The following is a 25,188-nucleotide window of genomic DNA, read 5'->3' as shown; positions in this document are numbered from 1 at the left end:
AGCAATGCAGACAGGCTGCCAGGGCAGGTCATGGGGTTTTGTCAATGATATATAGGAATTTTGGTAGCAGGGAGAAGGAGGTGATTGTCCCTCTGTATAAGGCAATGGTCAGGCCACACCTTGAGTACTGCGTACAGGTCTGGAGGCCTCATTTTAGGAAGGATGTAGATTTACTTGAGCGTACAGAGAAGGGCAACAAGATTAGTGAATGGAACAAAGGGTTGCTCTTATGAAGAAAGGCTTAAATTTTGCAAATTACAGTGTCTGGAGACTAGCACCTGTGAAGTGATCTGATTGAGGTGTATAAGGCCTTGAATGGTTTGAGCATGCTCAATGCTGATGCTCAGAATAATCACCTGAGAGGGCATAAATTCAAATTGAGGAAAGACAGATGTAGGATAGATGTGCGGAAATTTGCCTTTAGCCAGCGGGTAGTTGGTTGGTGGAACAGACTTCCATCCTTCGTTGTGGAAGTTGATAGCCTAAATAAATTTAAGGCTGAGCTGGACAGGTATTTGGAACGAACGGAGGGATGAAATGGGAGTGGTAATTGGATTGATAAATGCAAGGGATTACTGCATAGGGCAGTAGTAATCCCAGAATAACACCCTAAATAGGTGGTACTACACTCAAAGTGATGGAGAGTGAAAGAGACCAAGGGTAACTGAATACAGTCTGAAGTTTTCTGAGCAGTACAGACAGGCTGCTAGGAGAGCTTATTTGGATTTTGGTAAGGATATATAGAAATTTTGTCAGCAGGGACAAGGAGGTGATCACCCTACTGTATAAGGTAATAGCTAAGTCACACCTTGAGTACTACATACAGCATTAGCATTATCAATGGCATACGATGCAAGAAAGCAGGTCTGGAAACCTCATCTTAAGAAGGATTGATATTGACCATATTGACAAATGTAAAGTACTACACATGGGAAACAGCAACCCCAGGGCAACGTATCAACTCTGTGGTACTACACTGACAGTGGTAGAGAATGAAAGGGACTTGGGGGTGATTGTGCAGGCAGATATGAAGTTCTCTGAGCAGTGCAGATGGGCTGCAAGAGTAGCTCATGGAGTATTGTCAATTATATACAGGAATTTTTCCAGCAGGGATAAGGAGGTGATTATTCCATTGTATAAGGCAATGGTCAGGCCACACCTAGAGTACTGTATACAGGTCTGGAGGCCTCATTTCAAGAAGGATGTAGAGCTGCTGGAACGAGTACAGAGAAGGGCAACAAGATTAGTGAATGGAACAAAGGGGTGCTCTTACGAGGAAAGGCTTAAGTTTTGCAAATTACAGTGTCTGGAGACTAGGCACCAGCGAGGTGATCTGATAAGAGGTGTATAAAGCCTTGAATGGTTTGAGCATGCTCAATGCTGATGGGATTCTTCCTCTAGCTCAGAATAATCACCTGAGAGGGCATAAATTCAAATTGAGGAAAGACAGATGTAGGATAGACGTGCGGAAATTTGCCTTTAGCCAGCGGGTGGTTGGTTGGTGGAACAGACTTCCATCCCGTAGTGGAGGTTGATAGCCTAAATAAGTTTAAGGCTCAGCTGGACAGGTATTTTGAACGAACAGAGGGGTGAAGTGGAAGTGTGTTTTTTTTTTTTTTTTTTTTTGGCTGATGCTGCATAAGCTTGCTTTCTTGCATCAAATGCCTCTACTAATGCTAATGCTAATGCTAATGCTAGGATGTGGAGCTTTCGGAATGGTGCTGAAAAGGGTAACCAGATTAGTCAAGAACACAAAAAGGTACCCTTATCCTTTTGTGTCCTTGACTAATCTGGGTTCTGCAAATTGCATCACTTGAAAACTAGGCACATGTGAGGAGATCTGATTGAAGTGTTTAAGGCTTTAAATGGATCATCAATTACCAGCAAAAGCTTATTATTTCAGTACTTACTTCTAAGATCCATGTTTAAGGTTTAAAATTCATAAAAGCAAAAGTGGAGGTAAAAGATTAACTACATTAAATTAAATAAGAACATAGTCTGAGGAAGAAGAAGTGCACCACTTCTCCCCCTGGTTGTCGTCTATAAAAGAAACTGAATAAAAAGGACTAAAATGGAGTGCTAATAACCAAGAGCCTAAACGTAAGACATTTAGGTATTATTTTTTCGATGCTATCATCATCAGTTGGTTATCCTCAGGACCTGTTCTTATTTAATTTAATGCAGTTAATCCTTTACCTCCACTTTTGCTTTTATGAATTTTAAGCCTAAACATGGATCATAGAGTTAAGTACTGAAATAATAAGCTTTTGCTGGTAATTGATGAATAATTGACAGAGCATTGTTTCAACTCAAAAAAATTCAGTTGTACAAAAATTGTTATGTTCATGCTAAAGCACAATAAAAGAGCACTTGCTACAAAAACAACAGCTACCTTACAGCACGATCTAGTTTCCGAATGGATAAAATGCAATACGGAAACAAGAAATTCTGACATCTGCACTGAAGGTATGCAAAACAGATTTAAAGAATTCAATTCTTATGAACAAGCAGACAGCATGGAACATATAGTGCATATCATTTCCAGGTGTGTTTCCCAGCCATTCCTTCCAAGACAATGGAAATCTTTCAGGATTATGCTGATTCCTAAAAAAAAAAACTTGCATTAATAACCATACAGGCTATTGACTAATTGTTGTTTCGTCAATAATTACTAAAATTATTAAAAAAATCATGCTCCCATATCTTCAACATGCAATCTTTGCTAATGCACCTGTCAACATGCATTTTGGTCCTAGAGGATGCTCCACAGCAACTAGCCTAGCTGACACCATTGTGTGCATCCAAACTGCATTTCAAGATAAGGCACAATGCAATGTATTTTACTTAGACATCAAAAGTGCTTTCGATAACATATATCTTAAGAAAGCTTTGGAAATACTAAAAAATCATTTTCTCGTTGACAAGTTCATTTCCTATCTTCAGTACAGCCTGAATCGCAGATTTATCCTCTTCCCCACTAGTACTGACAATATTCTCATCACAACTTCAACAGGAATTCCTCAAGGAGTTGTTCTCTCCAGTACTATATTTTTAGCATTTCTTCAACCACATCTACAAGAAAATCGAAATCTACTGGCATATGCTGATGATTTAAAGTTATTTATAATCTCAAAAGCCAGTGATGATATTCGCAAAGTTATCTATGATGCGAATTTACAGATTTATGAAATCATCAAGTATCTGAAAGATTGAGATCTTTCAGATACTTGAGTAATCTGCTCAAATTACTTATTCCCTTCAGAAACAACCCAACCGGGTTGTTTCTGAAGGGAATAAGTAACATAGAAATAAAAATTGCAGATGTCCCAATCCCAAGTGTCTATGCTCACAAAGACCTTGGTTTTTGATAAAAAATTTTCTTTTAATGCCCACTATTTATATGTTGCTCAAAAATTCAAAAAGCAAAATGGTTAATCAAACAAGAAACAGAAGTGATTCAAGACAAAAAAAAAAAAAAAAAAACAGTCATTGAGCATGTTCAAAAGATGTATCTTTTCCATTGTCTTATGCTTCCAAAATCTGGTCTGGTGCTCCTCAAGTAGCTGTCAAGAAATTCCTTGCCCTAGAATATTGGGTTTTTAGATGGCTCAATAGTAAGTTTTGTTTTCCACATATAATATCCAAGCAACAGCTTGGATATTGCAAAGTTAATTACTTCTGCATGCGATTCACCAAAATTAGCTAATATAATAGCTGCTCCCAATAGAGAAAATTCAAGAAACCAACAATTCAAATCGAACCTCTTTAGGCTTAAAACAAATGGACAGAATGTTCCCAATGCATTCCTATATCATACATTAAAAATTTTATATGTATGATAAATAACACTATATCATATATATAAAATAATTCTACTTACATGGACAACAGATTTATACTTCAACATTATAAGCTATAGAATTTATGGTTCTTATTTTCCTTTTTTACTAAAAAACAAGGTAATATAGTGCAAATTTTTTGTATCTACCTAATTTTATAATCTTAGTTTGGGCATTCTAATTATGACTCCCCCTCTTAATCTTATTTATTTAATCTCATGAATTCTACGAATTCTAAAAGATTTTCACATTTCATTTCACTCCATCTCTTATTCACTTCTCATATTTTGACCAATCTGGTTCTCACATCAAATTAACCTCATTACCAGAATAGTATTTGGCTTATAGAAGCACTCACTTTTAGCAATATAATATGCTGTGAAAACAGAAACAAATAATGGTTGAAGTAAAAGATATTGAGCTAAAGTAAGAAACAACAAGTCAGCCTAACATTGCCTTGCATATCACTCATAAAGTATGAAACACTAGTATGGGATGTGCAAAACTTATTTGGTATTTTCTATGCTTTTTCAAAACTAGTGACAGCAAAAATGGGAAATATAAAGAGACAGCTTTTCTATTTCCAACAATTGCTATTTACAGTATTAAAAAAAACTTTTAATTTTCAAAAATTCAGAAAAGGAACTATGAAACATGCCTTATCAATTTATCATCAAGAAAAACACATCAGATCAAAAAATAATGATTTGCATTTTTCACAATATATACATTTATTCATCTTGCATATAAATTTATGCAAGATGAATAAATTAATTTTTCTATTTCTATTACTATTTCAAAATCTTACTGTAAAATCCACATGCTATAGTCTATTTCTTTTTAATTTATTCCAATGCAAACATATGGGAGTTAGTCTTATTCTTAAAAGCAGCCACCTCATCCACTAGAATAACCATCAAGGACAGAATTGCCATAATTGATTGTTCAGTTAACACAATTGTGTGCTCCTGCTTGTTTATATCAAGAATAAATTAAAAATAAACAGACTACAGTTCAAGCAGACAAGTAAAAAAAAAAAAAAAAAAAAAAACAGATAAAATAATGGAAAAAAAAAAAAAAAAAAAGAGTCAAATTTGACAAAAAAAAAAAGCACTTTTCTTTGGAAAATAGAAATATGGGAATTATGGCATTTTGCCAGAACAACAAACCTTTACTCATTACACTGACAGAGGAAGGACACAATGGACAGAATTAATGACTGATGGAAAAAATTTAACAAAAAACAAAAACATCAATTTTAAGATTAACCCCCAAAAAAAAAACACATTTTTCTTCTAAAAATGCAACATTAGGCATTTTTCCTGGACATCCAAGTTTTACTCAATTTCACTGAAAGCTAAACCTAACATACGGTTAAGCCAAATCAAATAAAATTAATAATTACATACTCTCAATTCTTCATTTAAATATACTTTGGTATAAAACAGCTGGTCATCATCGGTATTTCCAATTTCAGAGCTTGTTACAATTTCATATATAAGAGGCGCATAACCTATGAAACCTATTAAAAAAAACAATGGTCTATTTAAAAAAAATGATATCAACCATTTTCTATAATTACATAATGCATATATATATTAAAGGGAATAATCAGGGGGCTTATCATCTCACACTACTTTATGAGCGAGCGAGTGCCATATAAACAAATAGTTCATATAAATTTAAAATTTATAAATACATGTAGTCCTTTAGAATATCTTGAGACAACACTCTGTGTTGTCTCAAGATATCCTAAAGAATATTAAGAATACAGAAAAAACTCACAATAAGTGATGAGTTTTGAAGTTGTATGGTATTATATAAATAAAAATTATGTCAACTTATGAAGAAAAATAGCATATTAGTGCAAGATAATATTTAAGCTCTCCAGGTCACCCACCTGAAACACCAGGATTCAATGCATAGTGAGAGTTACAAGCAGTGCCTCAGAGTGTTATTGTTATTATTGGTTTTAAGAAGTATTGACTCAGACCATGTTGCTCTATTGTGTAAATTCATCATTTGTTAAAAACTTGGAAGGATATTCGGAAGAAAAAATTTCAATTTAAAACTTTATAATAGATCCAATACCAGTCACAACAGTACCTTTAAGTTTTTAATTCACCTACTTCACCTACTGAGTGATGTTATTTAATTAAAAATGTTGTTAGTTACTTTAGATCACTTCATGGATAAACTTAGTCATTTCCAAAGAGCATAAACTCAAGCTTTATCACTGTCACAAGAAGGTCTATGGTCTCCAAGCAATAAAGAGAGAAAATCAAATGCAGTGTAGCATTATTTTCTCAAAATAATCCTGAAAAAGTTAGTTAAAAGAAGGCAAAAAAAAAAAAAAAACTTGGTTACTTTTGGTATGTAAAGTTTTCATTATTATTATCTACCAGTTATAAATAAGATAAAAATCAGATAAAGCATGCAAGGAAAGGATAGAACAATCCTTACCTGTATAGGAAAAGTCAGAACAGGCTGTCAGTCACCAAGCAAGAAGAAGGACAAACAGGCATGAAAAAAGAGGATAATCACAAAACAGCATGTAAGTCAATGCGATTTATTATAAAAAAACTGAAAGTCTTACAACATAAGTAAATATACTGACTGGCCAAAATCTAGCACCACTATTTCTACTACTTGTAGCGTTAATTATTACTATTAATAATAGTGTTAACAGTAATATAAGCAGTTAGTACTGCTGTCAGTATGTTGGATCATTTTTTGAACCCCGGGGGCTCACATCTGGTGAGTATGGGCTTGGCACACCCAGGGTCCTGAGCTGGATATCATCATTCTTCTCTTTCTTGGTGATTCCCTTCTACTTTTGACTCTCTCTCTCTCTCTCTCTCTCTCTCTCTCTCTCTCTCTCTCTCTCTCTCTCTCTCTCAGGGTTACTCGGGAACTTTTTTTTTTTTCCCTGGTGCAGCATAAGCCTCAGGCTTCCTTGCATCATATGGATATTAATAATAATAATAATAATAATAATGTCCACAAACAGGGCAATGCATAGTTTGACATGATGCAGCAAGATGATACAATACTCGAGTCCCTCAATATAAGGATGTACAGCAATTCATTCAATGATAAAAATCATGGAAAAGATAAATTAAGGAGATAGTTTTAATCCCCAGTGCTCTTTAGGGCAGCAGCCACTGTCACAGTATAAAGACCCTCATGGAGACAATTCATTCATGCAAGTTTAGTATTAACATACAAGAAAAAAAAAATTATAACAACTTGCAAAAATTCAAATAAATATCATGAAGCATTCAAAAGCATTCAATTCTAATAAAAAGTCCCTTCCAATAGGAAGGGACTTTTTATTAGATTTATAGGTATATGACTATCAAAGCATAAAAAAGGGCTTATTTGTTTTTATTTTTTTATGGCATATGGCAGTACTATTCTAAAGATAAATATACCATCCACTATATGGCAACCAATATCATTACCACAAAATTCCAAATATTTCTGTCTGTCATGTTTGGCACTATGCCATGTTTTGAAACAACTTTGCTATCTTTCTAATGTTTACTTATAACCAGTGCTTTTTTTTTGGGGCGGTACGGCATACTGGCACCTTTATTAACAGTGACATTTAGATGCAGTATACTTTTAAATTTGTAATATTCCGTAAATTTTTTCACATGTTTACCTACTATTCAAATAAGCTTAAAGTTATTAAGCTTAAAGTCATTAAGCTTTATGCTATTTAAACTGGAGTTTAAAGTTATTTAACTAAATTTGCATTTTTCACTGTCTATTGTTAAGATATTCTCTATATAAAACTTTATAACCATTTTTAGAATTCTAAATTACTCAGTCAGACTTCTGTTTAACAAACTCCTTTTATAGCAAATTTTTTTTCAATTCCCCATGGAAATTACATTTAAAATAGTTTCCATTGAGTGAAGAAAATTTTCATATACGAACGGCTTAGGAGAGACTTAAGTGGGTATGCATTGTTCGCACTTCTGGTCTTCAGGTAATTTAGACAATTAGTGCTGCTGCTAAACAAGAATTGAGAGAGCTAAAGGGATTACCATTCTACAACTTAAGGGTACCTGGTAAAACCTATCCGACCACCAGTAGCACTGGTCAACAGTGAGCAAATCAAGGGGTATTCCCAATGGGCTCTGGCCCACCTTCTACTGCAGTGGTGTCCAACCTTTTCCCGTATAGGGGCCATATTCAAATTTAGATTTCTTTCGGAGGCCACACTGAGTGATTCGAGAAAAATTAGTGCATTACATTTTCCATATCTTGTTACGTGGAAAAGGAAGTTTCTGTTTTCATGTTAGTGTTTTTTATTTTTAGGCTATATTTCCAATTTTTTATGTGTAAAAATTCCAATACTTTTATGTATAACAAATCTATGTCACTAATTTATTTTTTAGATTTTATTAAAATTATAAAAATATGTCTTTTGTTTTTCAAAAAAATACCTTACAAAATGCCTTTAAATGCTCACTTTAGAAAATTTACAAAAAATTTAACCTGAAAGGATCACTGCTTAAGATGAATATAAGGTGAATAAATAAAAATATTGATACACCTAAAACAAGACATTTAATGAGAAAAATTTTTGATTATTAGCAAAATTTAAAATGCTGTATTCACTTTTCACGCAGATTGTAAGTTGGACACCACTGTGAATTAACTGTAAGTGCCCCGTTCAAGAATTAGGAGAGAGTGATTTTCTTTAACCCCGACAAATAATCATCTGTTGTTTCGCAGAAGTGCATTATCCACATTTTTCTGTAAATTTTTCTTATCTCTGTTAACATGGTTACAGTAGCTGAATATCCGAATGACAACAATATTTTGGACAGTTAAAAAATAAAAAGAAAAAAAAAAAAAAGAAAAGAAAAAATCCAAATTTCAGAACTAGTGACAATACTGATGACGAGAGAAGGAAAACGAGGACAACGAAGGTATTAACCTTCTAAACATGAAATGTTAACATTTGGCGAGAATGAAGTTAGAAAATTGTCAATTAGGCTTCAGTTAAATGAAGGAGATACAATTCGGGGATTTTGAGAATACTTAACCGAAAAGATGGTTTTGGAAAAATTGAAGAGCATTTGATGAACGCTCTGAGTATGATACCAATTTCATCAAGTGAATGTGAACGAGGATTTTCACAATTGAATCTGATCGTCAGCCGACCAGAGCTTCGTTGATGACAAAAACAATTTCTTCCCTACTATGTCTTAAAATTGTAGGCCCACCGGTGACACACTTCGATCCAGCAAATATGTCAATTCGTGGCTGCTTCGGAAAAATCATTCAGCAACCAACACAAACAGAAGAAAAGAAGTCGCCATAGTGTGTTGGATGAGAACTCAATAAAAATTGGGAATATACTATAAAAACTTTATTATGAAATTTTTTTTTACTAATTTTTACTTATTTTTTACTTATTTTTTTATATACTTGAATAATAAATTTATGCTTAATAAACTTAATACTTAATTTGTTGTTATTATTCCAAAAACATTACTACTAAAGTAACAATATCAGGAAATTATTTTTTAGAGTACTGTACTTTTCATGTCCTTTTAATTTTCAATTTTTCCCGAAAGCAAAGAATGAGTACTGGCACCTATTTTTTTACAAAAAAAGCACTGCTTATAACTGTGCAAACATGAAACTACTCTGTGGTGTCATGGTCTATAACAGGAGTGGGCAATCTTTATAAATGGTAGCCAAATAAAATGTCTGTAAGGTAAAAGTGGGCCAAATTTTTTTTAGCTTTCCATGATTTTTAGGATTATTAAAGTGGTGTATAATTAAAAAAATTATCATAAACAGTTTTATGTTTTTTATTCTAGCATTTACACATACACATACATATAATTAATTTTATTAATAAGAAAAACGAAATTCCAGATAAAATTTTACAAAAATACAATTACAGTAACGAAATACAAATACAATTATAGCAACAAAATACAAATACAATTATAGCAACAAAATACAAATACAATTCCAGCAACAAAAATATCAATATTTTATTTTTATAATATTTAATGAGAGAATTTATACTGTTTATTTCTCTCAGTGAATCAATATTTGGAATGATATTTGTCTTAGCAATATATATATATCTTTTAATGAAAAGAACAAACACAAGAGGTATTAGAACCTATAGTACTTTAGTACCATGATTGGGTTAGAGGTTGAGAAGATGAAAGAAGATATTTGTTGACATTAGATTTGAACTTCTGTAGACTGTAATTTTCAGGAAATAAGTATGAAGGAAGGTTGTTCCAGAAAACGGCAGTTGAATGAATAAACAAAGAAAATGAAACGTTGGTTCTGTAAGTTTGAAGTTGGATAGTAAATGGATGTTGGCTGGTGGCGGCACATATTCGGACTGTTTTGAAAGAGAGAGAGAAAGGGCGGGAATTATAGAAGCCAATTCAGAAGAACAGTGCCCATAAAAGTATCTGTAGAAAAGGCATGCAGCAGAAACAGTGCATCTATGAGACAGCAAGTAGAGAGAATCAGTTAGAGAGGAGTCTTTAATTAACCTAACTGCCCTCTTCTGAATGGAATCTAGAAGTCTGAGAGAGGTATTGGGGGATCGCCCCAGATGTGGGAACAATATTCTATGGTAGGACAGATTTGCAATTTGTACAAGAGTGAACAGCTGTTTGGAAGAAAAGTAACACTGAGAGCGAAAGAGAAAACTTGGTTTTCTCTTTGAAAAGCCTATGATATGTCAAGAGCAACTGCTTGTGTTTCACCGAACATCTCCATTGAATTTGTCATTAAATGGGTAACATAAGCCAGAATATCACCAGTGGATCAACACTGATGGAATCCATACTGGTGATCGTTGATCAGACAGAAAGTTTCTGGGTTTTTTTTTTTTTTTTTTTTTGATTTGGTAGTTGTTGGCGCATCGGCTTCTGTGGCCATATTGCACCTTCCAAGGTTTTTGCAGTACTTTGATCCAAGCCCGAGGCGGGAATCGAACCCGCGACCTTTGGGTTGCCGGGCAGGTACTTTACCCACTCGGCTAGCCCGGTCGGCAAGTTTCTGGGTAGTTTAAGAGTTGGCAGTTAATGGATTTCTTATTACTTTAGAAATAGTAGAAGTAATTGCAATGAGACGATAACTGGATGGGAAGGATTTGTAACCCCTTTTAGGAAATGGCTGGATATGAGCAAATTTCCAAGCAGAAGGAAAAACACCTTTGGCATAAGAAAGTGAAAACAGGTGGCAAAGAACAGGAGTAAGTTCAGGAGCACAGGTTTTGAGAACAAATGGAGAAATACTATCAGGACCTGGAGCTTTAGCATTAGCAATAGTAGAGGCATACGATTCAAGAAAAAAAAATAATGCTCCGATTTCACCCCTCCATTCATTCCAAATACCTGTCCAGGTCAGTCTTAACTTTATTTAGGCTATCACCTTCAACAACAAAAGATGGAAGTCTGTTCCACCAATCAACTACCCGCTGGCTAAATGCAAACTTCCGCACATCTATCCTACAACTGTCTTTCCTCAATTTGAATTTATGTCCTCTCAGGTGATTATTCTGAGCAAAAGGAAGAAATCCATCAGCATTGAGCATGCTCAAATCATTCAAGGCTTTATACACCTCAATCAGATTAATTCGCAGGAGCCTAGTCTCCAAACACTGTAATCTGCAAAACTTAAGCCATTCTTTGTAAGAGCAACCCTTTGTTCCATTCACTAATCTTCTTGTTCTTCTCTGTACTCGCTCCAACAGCTCTACATCCTTCTTAAAATTAGGCCTCCAGACCTGTATACAGTACTCAAGGTGTGGCCTGACCATTGCCTTATACAAGGGGATAATCACATCCTTATCCCTGCTATAAAAATTCCTGTATATCATTGTCAAGACACTATGAGCTACTATTGCAGACTGTCTGCACTGCTCAGAAAACTTCATATCTGCCTCCACAATTACCCCTAGGTCCTTTTCATTCTCTACCACTATCAGTGTAGTACAAAAGAGTTGATACGTTACTCTAGGGTTACTGCTTCCCATATATAGTACTTTACGTTTGTCAATGTTAAACTTCATTTGCCACCTCTCAGCCCATCTACTCAACTTTTCTAGATCCTGTTGCAGCAGCGTACTGTCATTAGTGTCATTAACAACACTGCCAACCTTCGTATCGTCTGCAAACTTGGACAATAAGCCTGATATACCATCATCAGTATCATTTATAAATACAGAAAACAACAATGGACCCAACACTGAACACTTAGGGACTCCACTAATAACATTAGTCCATGAAGAGTAGTGTCCATTGATTACCACTCTCTGTCTTCTCCCACTCAACCATTCCTTTATCTATAGCAGCAATTTACCTCCAATGCCGCACTCTCCAATTCGTGCAGCAGCATTCCATGTGCAACAGTATCAAAAGCCTTTCTAAGATCCAAATATATGATATCAAAGTTATTCTTTGCAACCAGCTCCTTTGTGAATACATGATAGTATCCAATCAAATTGGTCAGACAAGACTTCCGTTTAACAAAACCATGTCCGAGCTATAACTGAAGTTCTGTCTAGATAATTCTGCGGTGCTTCTTTAACCAGCTACTCCATAAATTTCCCTGGAACAGAAGTTAAACTAACAGGTCTATAATTACTTGTGTCATCCTTTGATCCTCCTTTGTGAATTGGAGCCACATTTGCATATCTCCAGTCCATGGGTACTTCCCTTGAATCCAAGGAAGCTCTCATAATTATGGCTAAGGGTTTGCTTATTTCCTTTGCTGCCTTCTTTAATATAACTGGATAGATCCCATCCACCCCCAGGTTCTTTTCTTATGTTTAACTTCAACAATTTCTCCTCCACTTTCCTCTCAGTTATTACAAAATCATCTAGCTGACTGCCAGAGTTTAGTTCACATCTGGCATTCCCCTCCCTGAATAACTCCTCATGTGTGAATGTAGATGCAAAATACTCATTTAATTTCTTCGCCACCTGAGCAGGGCCATCAATAGCTGAACCATCTATATCCAATGGACCAATCTGATTCATCCATTTCCTTCTAGAGTTTATATAGGTAAAGAACTCATCATTGTTTTTCTTTGCATCCTTTGCCAAGGATTTCTCATAATCTGCCTTTGCTTGCCTAATGTCTTTTGTGACTTGGTTACAGACCAGCTTATATCAATCATAAGCTTCCATGTCACCCATTAATTTATATATATCTCATGCATTTTTCTTCTCTGACACATGTCTCATTAGTTCATCTGACATCCATTTAGGTCTAAATCTTGAACAATATTTCTTAGTTGGTATGAAAAGTCTAGTAGCATCGAAGATTAATTCTTTGAATGCTTTCCATTTTGAATTTGCTGTTGGTAACATCATCAGTTGGCCCCACCATATAGAATTTAAATACTGTCTCAGACCACCGTAGTTGCCTTTACGAAAGCACAAACCCTTCCTTTTACCCCTAATGGTAGTTACCTTTTTGAGTAAATCCCACTTGAACACACTGTGATCACTGCCACCTAGTGGTTCTTTTTTCTGCAGATTCTTAATGCATGAAGAATCACTACTAATAATCAGATCAAGAGTATTACTCTCTCTAGTTGCCTCCTGAACATGCTGATGTAGAAAACAATCATCCAATAAATTCACAAAAGCCATGCTAGTGTGTGAGTGACCAACCCACAAATTCCAGGCAATATCTGGGAAATTAAAATCCTCCATTATAAGACTCTCTGATTTACTGGCCCACTCTATTTCCCTGTACAGTTTCTTATTATACTCATTAGAGTCATTAGGCCTATAACACACTCCTACTCTCAATTTTGATTTCCCAGTGCTTATGTCACACCATACTGACTCCACACTGCACTGTCCAGCGATGTCCATTGGCTGTACCTCTTTGGATTTTATGTGTTTCTTAACTAATAGTATAACCCTCCACCCTTCCTATCCTGTCTATCCTTCCTGTACACATTGTACTCCCCAAATTCCAGTTTTGCATTCCTTATATCTGTGACACCACGTCTGATATCCCAACAAAAATGCCTTTGATCTTTTGACCAACACTTCAAATTCATCAAATTCATTTACCAAAATCCTAGGATTGGTGTACACTCAAGTATACTTCGACCTGTTCCTATTCTTAGCTAACCTAACGCAGCCCATCTATTTCTTCTGCAGTTAATCCCATCAGTCTCTGAAATCCCCTGCACCTTGTTTTTCTAGGCTGCTGCTCATTCCAATAGAAACAGTGCAAGAATCACTTTCACCTCTGCCAGCGGCTACTGTTAATCTGTTAGTCTGTGTATTCCCCGAAGCTAGCAGTTTTCCGATCCATCTAACTCTGCCTCGATAGCATCATCAAATATTCTTGCACTATTTCTATTTAAGTTTATCCCATCTCTGTAGAAGCAGTCTCTCCTGCTTCTACAGAGATGCATAGACATCAAGCACAAATCAAGCTGAGAAAAATTCTACCCCTTGAGCCTTGCACATTCTCTCCTGGGTCAAATTGATCGACAAGCCTCATCATATACTCCCTCCTATCCTGTCTGGGCAGAATTGCAGACATTTTCAAATTCAACCCTAAATCACGGCTTTTTTTCAACAGTGACCTGTACTTGTTAAGTAATTCTGCCGGTCTCCTACTCTTAATATCATTAGTGCCAACGTGTAGAACAATATCACCTTTTGTGCCCTTAAAAGATGATATCTGTTCTACAGCATCATAAAACTTTGCCCCTGACAGACATACCCTGGTCCTCTTCCACCTATCCTTTTTACACAATATGTTCCCCGTTTCCCTGACAACAGAGCCACTGACATCTACTAGTTCCTGTGGGACCAGCGCATTCTGCCTTGGTGTTTGCCGCTGTGTTGCGTGATGTTCAAGTGCAAGCTCTGGCGTTAATGTGGGCAACTGGGAGCTTGATGGGCCCCTCAATTTATATCCTTCGAGGTCATCCACCCTGTCTTTCAAGCTCTCATATAGGCCCATAACAACGCTGAGTTGTCGCCTGATTTCCTCACACTCCTTAGATCACGCACACACAAAGACATTCCCCTTGGCAATATCATGTCCCGTACCTGATTGCTCCACAAACATCAAACAAGCAGTGCATAAAAGGGGAGAACTGAGGGGGGGCAGTTGCCCGCTAAATCAGCTGGCAACTGCCACCCTCAGTTCTCCCCTGAGCCACAGCACTCTTATTAGCTTGAGCCTTTTGCTTTGCTGCTCTGGTCTGAGTCATGATTTTGATTCAATTTCAATAAAATTACAATTTCAGTACAAAATTATAAACCTAAACTTATATCCCAATGCAGTTATAACATATATATATATATATGTGTGTGTTTTTTTTTTCAGTATCAAGTATTATCTCCGAGTTTCATTATATAACTCTGTATCAAGTTATGTATTAATTAATAATGTTACGTTTGTAAATCTAACTTATACATATAAGTCGTTATATGTATTTAGTTAAAAAAGTACAATTTAATTGATAATTAAGTTTAACAAAATTAATAAATTTTAATCATTTATCGATAATACTATATACTATAATAAGCTAATGCTATCTAGTTCGGGATATAATTTTGTATTGAATAACAATGGCGGCACGTTACGAACTGTTAATCTAAGGACACTAAGTATTAATTAACTTCCAAAATCTTGCTGTCTCAATTCAGAATAAACCAATAATCTTGACTAGGTCTATAAGCTAATTATAGAAAATAATTTAATATAACAATTTGTCAATAAAGCGGCTAAATATGGCTAAAAAACTTTCCGTTCAGCGGAGCTGCAAAACTTGTAACATTGGATACCCTTACCGATACTAAGTAATAACCTACAAAATCTCTAAGTTAAACTTTAAACTAAGTATCGTAACTAGGAATATAAAGCTACTCTAGAAAATAAGTTAATATGCCAATTTAAGCTAATAAAACAGAAAAAACTTCTCTATTTCCAGGAGCAGTAAAAACTTCACCTGCACAAGGCTACTCTCGTTCCCAATTGCATATGGGTAGCAGTAACCCCAGAGTAATATATCAACTGTGTGGTACTACACTCAGTGTAGTGGAGAATAAAAAAGGCCTGGGGGTAATTGTGCAGTCAGATATGAAGTTTTCTGGGCAATACAGTCAGTATGCAAGAGTAGCTCCTGGTGGCTTGTCAACAATATACAGCAGCGGTTCCCAAACATTTTTTACTTGTGAACCCCTTTCAACATAATATTTTTTTATCACAAGCCCTTTTCAATATAATATTTTTAATGTGAAACACTAAGCCTATATGCTTTGAAATCATAATTTTTCTGAATTTTTATTATAAAATATTTCCAGTACTACTGTTTTATAAGTGACATTGCGTAATAATAAAAATTATTATTAAGTATTATTTATACTTTGTAAAGCAGTGATTATTCAGTCCAAACTTGATTTCAAACAGGCTAAGAAATTTCAAACATTCTTGTCCAAATGGTAGCTAAGCATTCTGGTCTCTTGCCAAACCTATTGGTCACAATTTTTGCCCATCTCTGTTCCCACCGCTGCCAAAACTAGATGGTTCTGTTGCCACATCAGCCAAAGATAAAGCTGACCTGCTAGCATCCTATTTTTCTTAACTCATGTATTGATGATCACCTCAAACCATTCCCAGAATGCTTAGCTACCATTTAACGGAAAACCACAGGAGGCATTCAATGGCTCCTGTGGTCTTCCGTCAAAAGGATATCAGAACAATTTTGGATGAATCTGATGATAAGGAAGCTCCAGGTCCTGATGGTATTTCTCCACTTATTCTGAAAACCTGTGTCCCTGAACCTGTGTCATCTTTTTTCACTTTCTTATTCCAAAGGTGTTTTTCCTTCTTGGAAATTTTCTCATATCCAACCAGTTCCTAAAAAGGTTGACAAATCCCTACCACCCAATTATAGTTCCATTGCGATTACTTCTATTCTTTCTAAAGTAATGGAGAAATCAATTAACCACCAACTCTTAAACTATCTGGAAATCTTTCATCTGATCAGCGATCGCCAGTATAGATTCTGTCAGTGTCGTTCCACTGGTGATATTCTGGCTTACACTGCCCTACCATTAATATCTGGACACCCCTCCATGGATGGTGAAACAGGTCCTATGCATGCAAAATGTCACTGAACTTGCTATAAATATGCAAACTGGGCTTCGAACAGACAATTGCAAAAGTGGACATGCAAGATGACATGTTCAACAGAATTATCTCAATAGTTCAACAGAATTGATCACCTCATCAAATGCTAGACACCAATTAACATGGTGTATGGAGCACAAATCCTGGACTGTAGAACAGTGGAAAACAGTCCTTTAGACAGACGAATCGAGTTTCATACTCTGCCAGTCTGATAGCCGTTCCTGGGTGTGGCAAATGCCAAATGAACAGTTCCTTCCTGATTGAATCCTCTCTACAATGAAATTTGGTAGAGACAGTGTTATGGTATGGGGCATCTTTTAATGGTTTGGTTTTGGGTCTTAGTCATTATCGAATAAACCATGAATGTTGTGGAGAACTATGCACTTCCAACATTATGGAAGGCCCATACCTGTATCAGCAAGACAACGTGTCATGCCATACTCTTCTGGTCGTAACAGAGTGGTTTGAGGTTGTTGTTGTTGTTTGGTTTTTAGGAGCATTAGCAACTAAGGCCATATTGCTCCGGGATATGCGGTGGTCATTCCCTGACCTTTCTGCATCCTCCGTATTTGGTGGTGACGGGCTCGAACCCTGGTCTAATCAAGAAGCGTGTGCTACGCACTGCTGCTCCTTCCCACCTGGCTACGGAGGCACCTAGTGGTTTGAGGAATGGGTGTGGAAAAGTTGGATTGGCCAGCCCAGAGTCTTGATCTGAACTCTATCGAGTATCTTTGGATGCACGTTGAGATCGCCCAAACAACAAGGCCAAACTGGTGGCTGCATTAAAGGCCGAGTAGAGGAACATATCACATGACATTTATAAAAAGCTGGTTGAGGTATGCAGCAAAGATTGAAGGCCGTCATATTTCAGCACAAAATATTAACTGACACAATAAAAGCTCTTTTTTTGCCTAAAGGCTAGTGTCTGCATATTAATGGTAGAGCAGTGTATGTTACCCATCTATGGACAAATTCAATGGAAAAGTTTGGTGAAACTCAAGCCATTGGTCTTGACTTTTCAAAGGCTTTTGATCGTGTTTGGCATAAAGGCCTTCTAAATAAGCCTCCATCCTTTGGTTTGCCACTGTTCTTTGTAATTGGGTATCCAGTTTTCTCTCTGACCGCTCACTGCGGGTGAGGGCAGACAGCTCTCTGTCTTCAAACTTCTCCATTAATGATGGTGGTCCCCAATCTTTCTCCCACTCTTTTCCTCTTGTATATATTGATGACCTTCTTCCATAGACCAGAAATCCTATCTATAGTTTTGCTGACTGTAGCACATTGCATTTCACCTTCCAGTTTGAGAAACCTTGCCGTGCTGAAACAGCTTCAACTTCTCGAGTATCCACTGCCAAATCCTTAAATGCTGATCTCCAGTTGGGCAAATATAACTTAATTTCAATCCTTCTAAAACTCATTCCTGTCTTACACCTCACAAAAAAGGATTCTTCTGCTCCTATGCTTATCTCCAATGACGCTCCAATTTCTAGGCAAGATCTTGGGGATTACCCTGACTTCTAATCTCTCTTGACATGAAGCACAATACAAATATTGCATTCTCTGCATCTAAAAACCACGGAACATTGTTCCCACATCTGGGGCGGTACCCCCAAAACTTCTCTCAGGCTTCTAAGATTCCATTCAAAAGAGAGCAATTAGGTTAATTAATGTCTCATCTGTAACAGAGTCTCTCCACTCTGTCTCATAGACACAAATTTCTATTTCTGCTGCATGCCTTTTCTATAGATACTTGCATGGCAATATTCTTCTGAATTGGCTTCTATAATTCCCTTCTTCAAAGAAGTCCGAACATGTGCTGCAACCAGTCAACATCCTTTTACTGTCCAAGTTTAAACTCACAGAACCAACTTTTCTTCTTACTCATTTATTCATTCAATTTCTGTTTTCTGGAACAACCTTCCTTCATACGTATTTCCTGAAAATTACAATCTACAAAAGTTCAATTCTAATGTCAACAAGTATCTTCTTTCATCTTTTCAACCTTCAATCCATGCATGAAACTCTAAGTACTATATGTTCTTAAAAAAAAGAAAACTACCTATACATAACAATGGTCCTTGAGAATGAAAAAAAAAAAATTTTGTATGGAAAATATATTTATTTAACATGATATACTATAAGATAGTAAACTAATTTTAAGGAATTGTAGGATATGTGGTTTCTTTCTTTGGCAATTCTTTACTTTTTATTTAATTTTAATTCACTTTATTGTGTATTATTAGTTATATTTTGTAGTTTACAATAATATACCTATGTAAATTTAAGCAGACGACATTACTGAATTTTTAGTGCGAGCCCCCTGGAACATTTTCGCAAACCATCGGTTGGGAACCGCTGATATACAGGAATTTTTTTAGCAGGGATAAGGAGGTAATTATTGCCTTGTATCAGGCAATGGTCAGGCCACACCTTGAGTACTGTATACAGGTCTGGAGGTCTCATTTTAGGATGAAGGCAGTGCTGCTGGAATGAGTATAGAGAAGGGCAGTGAGGTGTATAAAGACTTAAGTTCTGTAAATTGCAGCATCTGGAGACTAGGCACCTGTGAGGTGATCTGATTGAGGTGTACAAGGCTTCGAATGGTTTCAGTAGGCTCAATATGATTGGGATACTTCCACTTGCTGAGATTAAGAACCTGAGGGGGACAGAGATTCAAATTGAGGAAAGACAGTTGTAAAACAAATGTGCGGAAGTTTGCCTTTAGTCAGCGGTTAGTTGATTGTCTGGAGACTAGTCACCTGCGAAGGGATCAGATTGAGGTGTATAAGGCCTTGAATGGTTTGAGAAAGCTCAATGTAATGAGATTCTTCCTTTTGCCCAGATTAATTGCCTGAGGGTACATAAATTCAAATTGAGGAAAGACAGTTGTAGAATAAATGTGCAGAAATTTGGCTTTAGCCAGTGGGCAGTTTTTTGTTGTTTTTTTTTGGCTGATGCTGTATAAGCTTGCTTTCTTGCATCATATGCCTCTACTAATGCATAAGTGAAAAAGGGTGACAAATGTACCAAGGAAAGAAAAAAGTGACTAACTGAATAACAAAAACAGTATTTATTGTAGTCAGAAAGTCGAAGAAGTGACAATTCTTAAAAATTTCAGAGAAAACATTAGAACTTATAATACTATATAATTTGCATTATTGCAATAAATATAATGGATTATATGACAAAGACAAATAATGTGAAATAATAAATGAATGAATTTGGCTATCCCTTCAATAGTCACACAAGGGCAGGAGAATACAGAAAGAAAAAGTTTAATAAAAAATATACCCATCACAAGACAGATTTATATAGAAAATTTTCCCATCATTATAGGAACAGATTATACACTAGTATTACCATAAATCCTTACAGATGCACTTATATGTACCTCATTTACTAAATGGCTGGATCAAACTTGATTCTTGTTTAATAAAAACATAAGTCTTTATACTTGTTCCCTCTTTCAAATTGAAGCTTACCACTAAAAATAAGTAGTACTCCAGAGAGAAACATACTGCTACTTTTTTTGTGATATGCTACCAATCCCAATAAAACCATTACTATCACCTCACTGATGATCAGCCAGGCACTCTATCAGCAAACATATCAGCAAACTCACAAAAATGAAAGTTGCCAAAAAGTGTATGAAGTTAACTTTTATCATTGTCATATCTGTTATACCAGTGGTGTTCAAATCACTCTGGTAGCATTTGTCATTTTGAAATATCAGCCTTCTTCCTTCACAATTTTCCTTTATACTATCTTATTTCCAGTTAGATCTTTGGCCCAAGCCAGAGTAAGCCCTCCTCTTTCTAATATCTACTTGCCACCATTCATTGATCTTCTTGATCTGCCTCTGGGCCTATTACCACTTATTTTTATTTCAAATATCTGTTTGACTAATCTCCCTTCTCCTATCCATTCTACTCTACATGCCCAAACCATCTTAAGATTGATTCACTTACTTTTTATTGGATATTTGTTAACCCAAGATTTTTGTTATTTCTTTGTTTGTAATATGACATTGCAAATTGTCTCTATCTGGTCTGCTTATTTTTTTTAAATTCATACAAATTCCTATTTTATTTATCCAGGTCTCGGTGGCAGGTTAAAACAGACTTACACTGTTTTATAAATAAATAATTTTGTCTTTTGGCTAATTTCTCTTTTGCTCTTACTGATTTATTTAACTGGCCTCTTATATCGCCTGCTTTATTCAACTATTTATTTCCGTGTCTAATCTTCTGTCTTGGCACAGATTAAGTTGTTCATCAATACACGGTCACTAACATTCCAATTTTTGGTTATTTAGCTTACACTCTAAATTTTCCTTTTCTCTCCCAACTGTAAAAACTGTTGTTTTCACGTAACTAATTTTCATGCCATATTTTCTACATCCTTTATCTAATTTAGTATTAGTATTAATAGTGACAAACAATGCAAGAAAGCATCAGCCAAAAAAAAAAATAAATAAATAAAAATCCCATGTCTTCTTGCAAGGTATTATTATTACCTACATATAAAAAATAATCAATCTCTTAAACTACACATTTTGAGAGTAATTTACATCATTTTATTGAATTGTCCATGAAAATCATAAAAATAAGTGGAGATTTGCCATTTTTATACAAAATTTTTATTCCTCTTAAGGATTATATCTGTGATGTCATATTTTTATAAAATTTGAAAAAAGTGTGGCATCAAGGATAATCTTTGTGTGAACTCTGATGCCCTAGATTATCAAAGTTATATAATATATAATGATGATAAGTACTAATAAGTTGGCTAGTCAGTGTGTAAATGTAGAAAATACTATTCATTATCTATGCTTTTAACTGTTTAATAGATAGCAAGTTTCAAATTTTAGTTATAAGTTCTACTATATGATGATTTTCTAAGATAACAGTATTATCCAAAAAAAAAAAAAAAATTAAATTATATTTAGAGAAATTGAATGAAACACTAGATTATTTTGGTTAAGCACATTACAGATACTGCATGCAATCCAAAAACACACTTTAAAAAATAATGCATGCAGTCCTAAAACAAACTAATTTTTTGTTAGAAAGGATTTGAGAAAAGAATTACAGGATCTTAAATATTCTTTTAGTGGTGCACAGGTATATCAAGAACTGGAAATTGATGAAATAATGAGCCCTTAAACTTGCATGGAGTGTAATCTGCCTTTAATTTCTTAAAGAATTAGATTATTCACAGATGTTTCATGGGACTTCTGTACCACTTCTTTAGTGACCAGTTAATTTACCGTTTCTGATGTCTTTACAGTCACTGAAGAAGTTACTGTAAAGACAGCAGACTTTACAGTATTAATAGAGACCAGCTGATGAGAAGCCATTAAGTTTTTGAAAGAGCTGCCCTTGTGGTGTCTCAGATTTTTCATGTATAGTAAATTCAACTTTTATTTTTTTTTATTTTTATTTTTTTATTATCGGCTTCTGTGGCCATAATGCACCTCCCAAAGTTTTTGCATTTTACTCTGATCCAAGCCCAAGGTGGGATTCGAACCCACGACCTTTGGGTTGCCAGGCAGGCACTTTACCCATCTGGCTAGCCCGGTCGGCTATTCACCTTTTCAAGCAATGGCATACAATTTAAAGGGGCATTAACAACTTAGGCAGAACCACGGTTGTCTGTAAGTTGAATATAAGCCAAGGCTTAACATTCAAATAATCAGCCTTGGTCTTCAGTGGGAGCAGGATGATTCTCACAGTCTAAAATCGAATGCACTAAAGAGTATGAAATTTATTTGGTTTTATTATATACTAACTAAAATTTTATCCCATGCAGGATATATGTAAACACTCTATAATGAAAGCTGTGATTATACAATAATTAATTGCATATCACCAAGCAGACTATCACACTAAGCCCATATAAAAGAGACATCTCACCTGAATATGTCACACAGATTGAGCATCACACATTACCATTATGATTATACACTGGGTACCATATGCTCATTGGTTAATTTGTAACTTACACATCATCTTCTATACAACACAGCCAAGTGGTCAGGAGTGAGAGTGCAGTAGCACACACTCTCTGAGTGGACTATGGTTCAAGCCAGTGACTGCTAAATATGATTAATGATCATATTCATGATTTATTGTAAACTCCTCTGAACTGGTGGTCATGCCATAGGGTAAACAAGAAGAATGAGTTTAAATTTTTAAAAGCTACTCTCATTTTATGTATTACTATGGCTGGTTTTTATCACATTTAGCAACATATTTTTGACACTTTTTAAGTTTTTTATTATATTATTTTATTTGTATTTTATTAAATTTTATTTATAATTACTGTTAGTGTAATAAAAAATTTCTTATGTTTTAATTCTGCTATAAAAGGTTAAGAAAAGTCAAGTTAAGCTAACTTGACTTTTCTTAACATATATGTTTAAAGATCAACTGAGATTAAACATTCTTCTGCACTGAAGATCTGTTGCGCTGAGATCAACTTTATTCTGTACTAAAGTTCTTCTGCACTAAAATTAATTTTGTTGACCTTCAAAGCATTATAAAAAAGCAATATTCAGTTTACTGAAGGCAAAAATTACAGCAAAAAGCCAAGTTTAAAAACTAAATGGCTTTAATAATAAATAAACTGTTAGAACAATTTTACATCTCCAGCACTAAACTGGTCCATCAATAACACAAAACCCTGAAGGATTTTAACCACTCCCCACTGAGTGCATTTTTTGGCTAAAGAACAACACAAGCCCTGCCTGTTGATAAGCAATATGTCTTCTATCTTAGTTCTCCTCATGCTCAATATTGTTAAGATAAGCCAGTCCACATTGAACTGGAAAATATTAACAACTGGAATGATAATACTGATCAACAAAAACAAGCCTAAATAAATATATTTCATGAATATATTCATTGTAGAGATAGTAGAGACAGGGTGTCAATCAGACATAACTGATGTTGAATTTGAATATGGAGAGTACAATGTATACAGGAAGGACAGGAGGGGTGGAGAGTTTATGCTCTCAGTTAAGAAGCATGTTAAATCTAGGGCAATGCATCCAGTTGACATGGGTGATCAGTGCAACTTTCAGTCAGTTTGGTGTGATATAAGCACTGTGAAAACAAAATTTAGAGTAGGAGTGTGTTACAGGGCTAAGGACTGTGATGAGATGCTGAGAAATTGAACAGGTATTTTGCATCTGCATTTACACATGATAAATTTTTAAGAAGGAGGATAGCAGAAGTTTATCAAGCTCCAAAGGGGAACTAAGTGACTGCGATAACTGAAAGGAAAGTAGAAGAGAAATTTTTGAATCTGAACATAAAAAAGGCACCTGGGGTGGATGGGATCTATCGAATCATATTAAGGGTGGCAGCAAAGGAGGTAAGCAAACCCTTAGCCATAATTATTATTTTTTTTTTCCTTTGTTAGTTGTTGGCACATTGGCTTCTGTGGCCATAATGCCCCTCCCAAGGTTTTTCACTACTCTGATCCAAGCCCGAGGCGGGATTCGAACCCGTAACCTTTGGGTTGACAGGCAGGCACTTTACCCACCCGGCTAGCCATAATTATGAGAGCATCCTTGGATTCAGAAGAAGTTCCTATAAACTGAAGATATGCAAAGGTATCCCAATTCATAAAGGAGGATCAAAAGGTGACACGAATAATTACAGACCTGTTAGCTTAACATCTGTTCCAGGGAAAATAATGGAGTCAGTGATTACAGAGGTAAAGAAGGACCATCTAAACAATTATACTTCAGTCATAGCATGGATCTGATAAGGGGCAATCTTGTCTAACCAATCTGATAGGTTACTATGACACAGTGACCAGGAACTGGATGCAAAAAAATAATTCGGATATCATATACTTGATCGAATGGAAGATAGTGAGACTCTGGAAGATACAGCAAACAAAGTAATTGGACTATGAGACTACAACCAAGAAAGCCATGTATAACAAGTAAAATTCTCAACCTGATTGTAGAAATAAACAAAGCCAGAAAGAAGAATACAGCCGAAGGACAAGAACAGTACAGAAGACTAAGGAATAAAGTGACTGAGGAATGCAGAAGGGCAAAGGAAAAGTGGATGGATGAAATATGCAAGGAAGTTGAAGATAATTTAAACAATGAAAAAACTGACATAGCATACAAGATGATTTCCACATATACTTG

General features: G+C 35.4%; 1 protein-coding gene across 1 annotated transcript in view; it reads right to left on the bottom strand.

Annotated features, from left to right (window-relative positions):
* LOC150085182 (procollagen-lysine,2-oxoglutarate 5-dioxygenase 1-like) overlaps positions 1–25,188 on the bottom strand; it is a 248,928-nt gene that overhangs the window by 173,572 nt on the left and 50,168 nt on the right. Inside the window, exon 6 of the mRNA XM_090373918.1 lies at positions 5,249–5,361. Within this exon, the coding sequence (XP_090230044.1) occupies positions 5,249–5,361 (113 nt within the window). The remainder of the gene's footprint in view (positions 1–5,248; positions 5,362–25,188) is intronic.

This window comes from Mastigoproctus giganteus, chromosome 5, assembly GCF_048544385.1.
Source record: "Mastigoproctus giganteus isolate SK-2022 chromosome 5, ASM4854438v1, whole genome shotgun sequence".
Classification (NCBI taxonomy): Eukaryota; Metazoa; Arthropoda; class Arachnida; order Uropygi; family Thelyphonidae; genus Mastigoproctus; species Mastigoproctus giganteus.
This window is presented reverse-complemented; position numbering and strand designations above follow the sequence as displayed.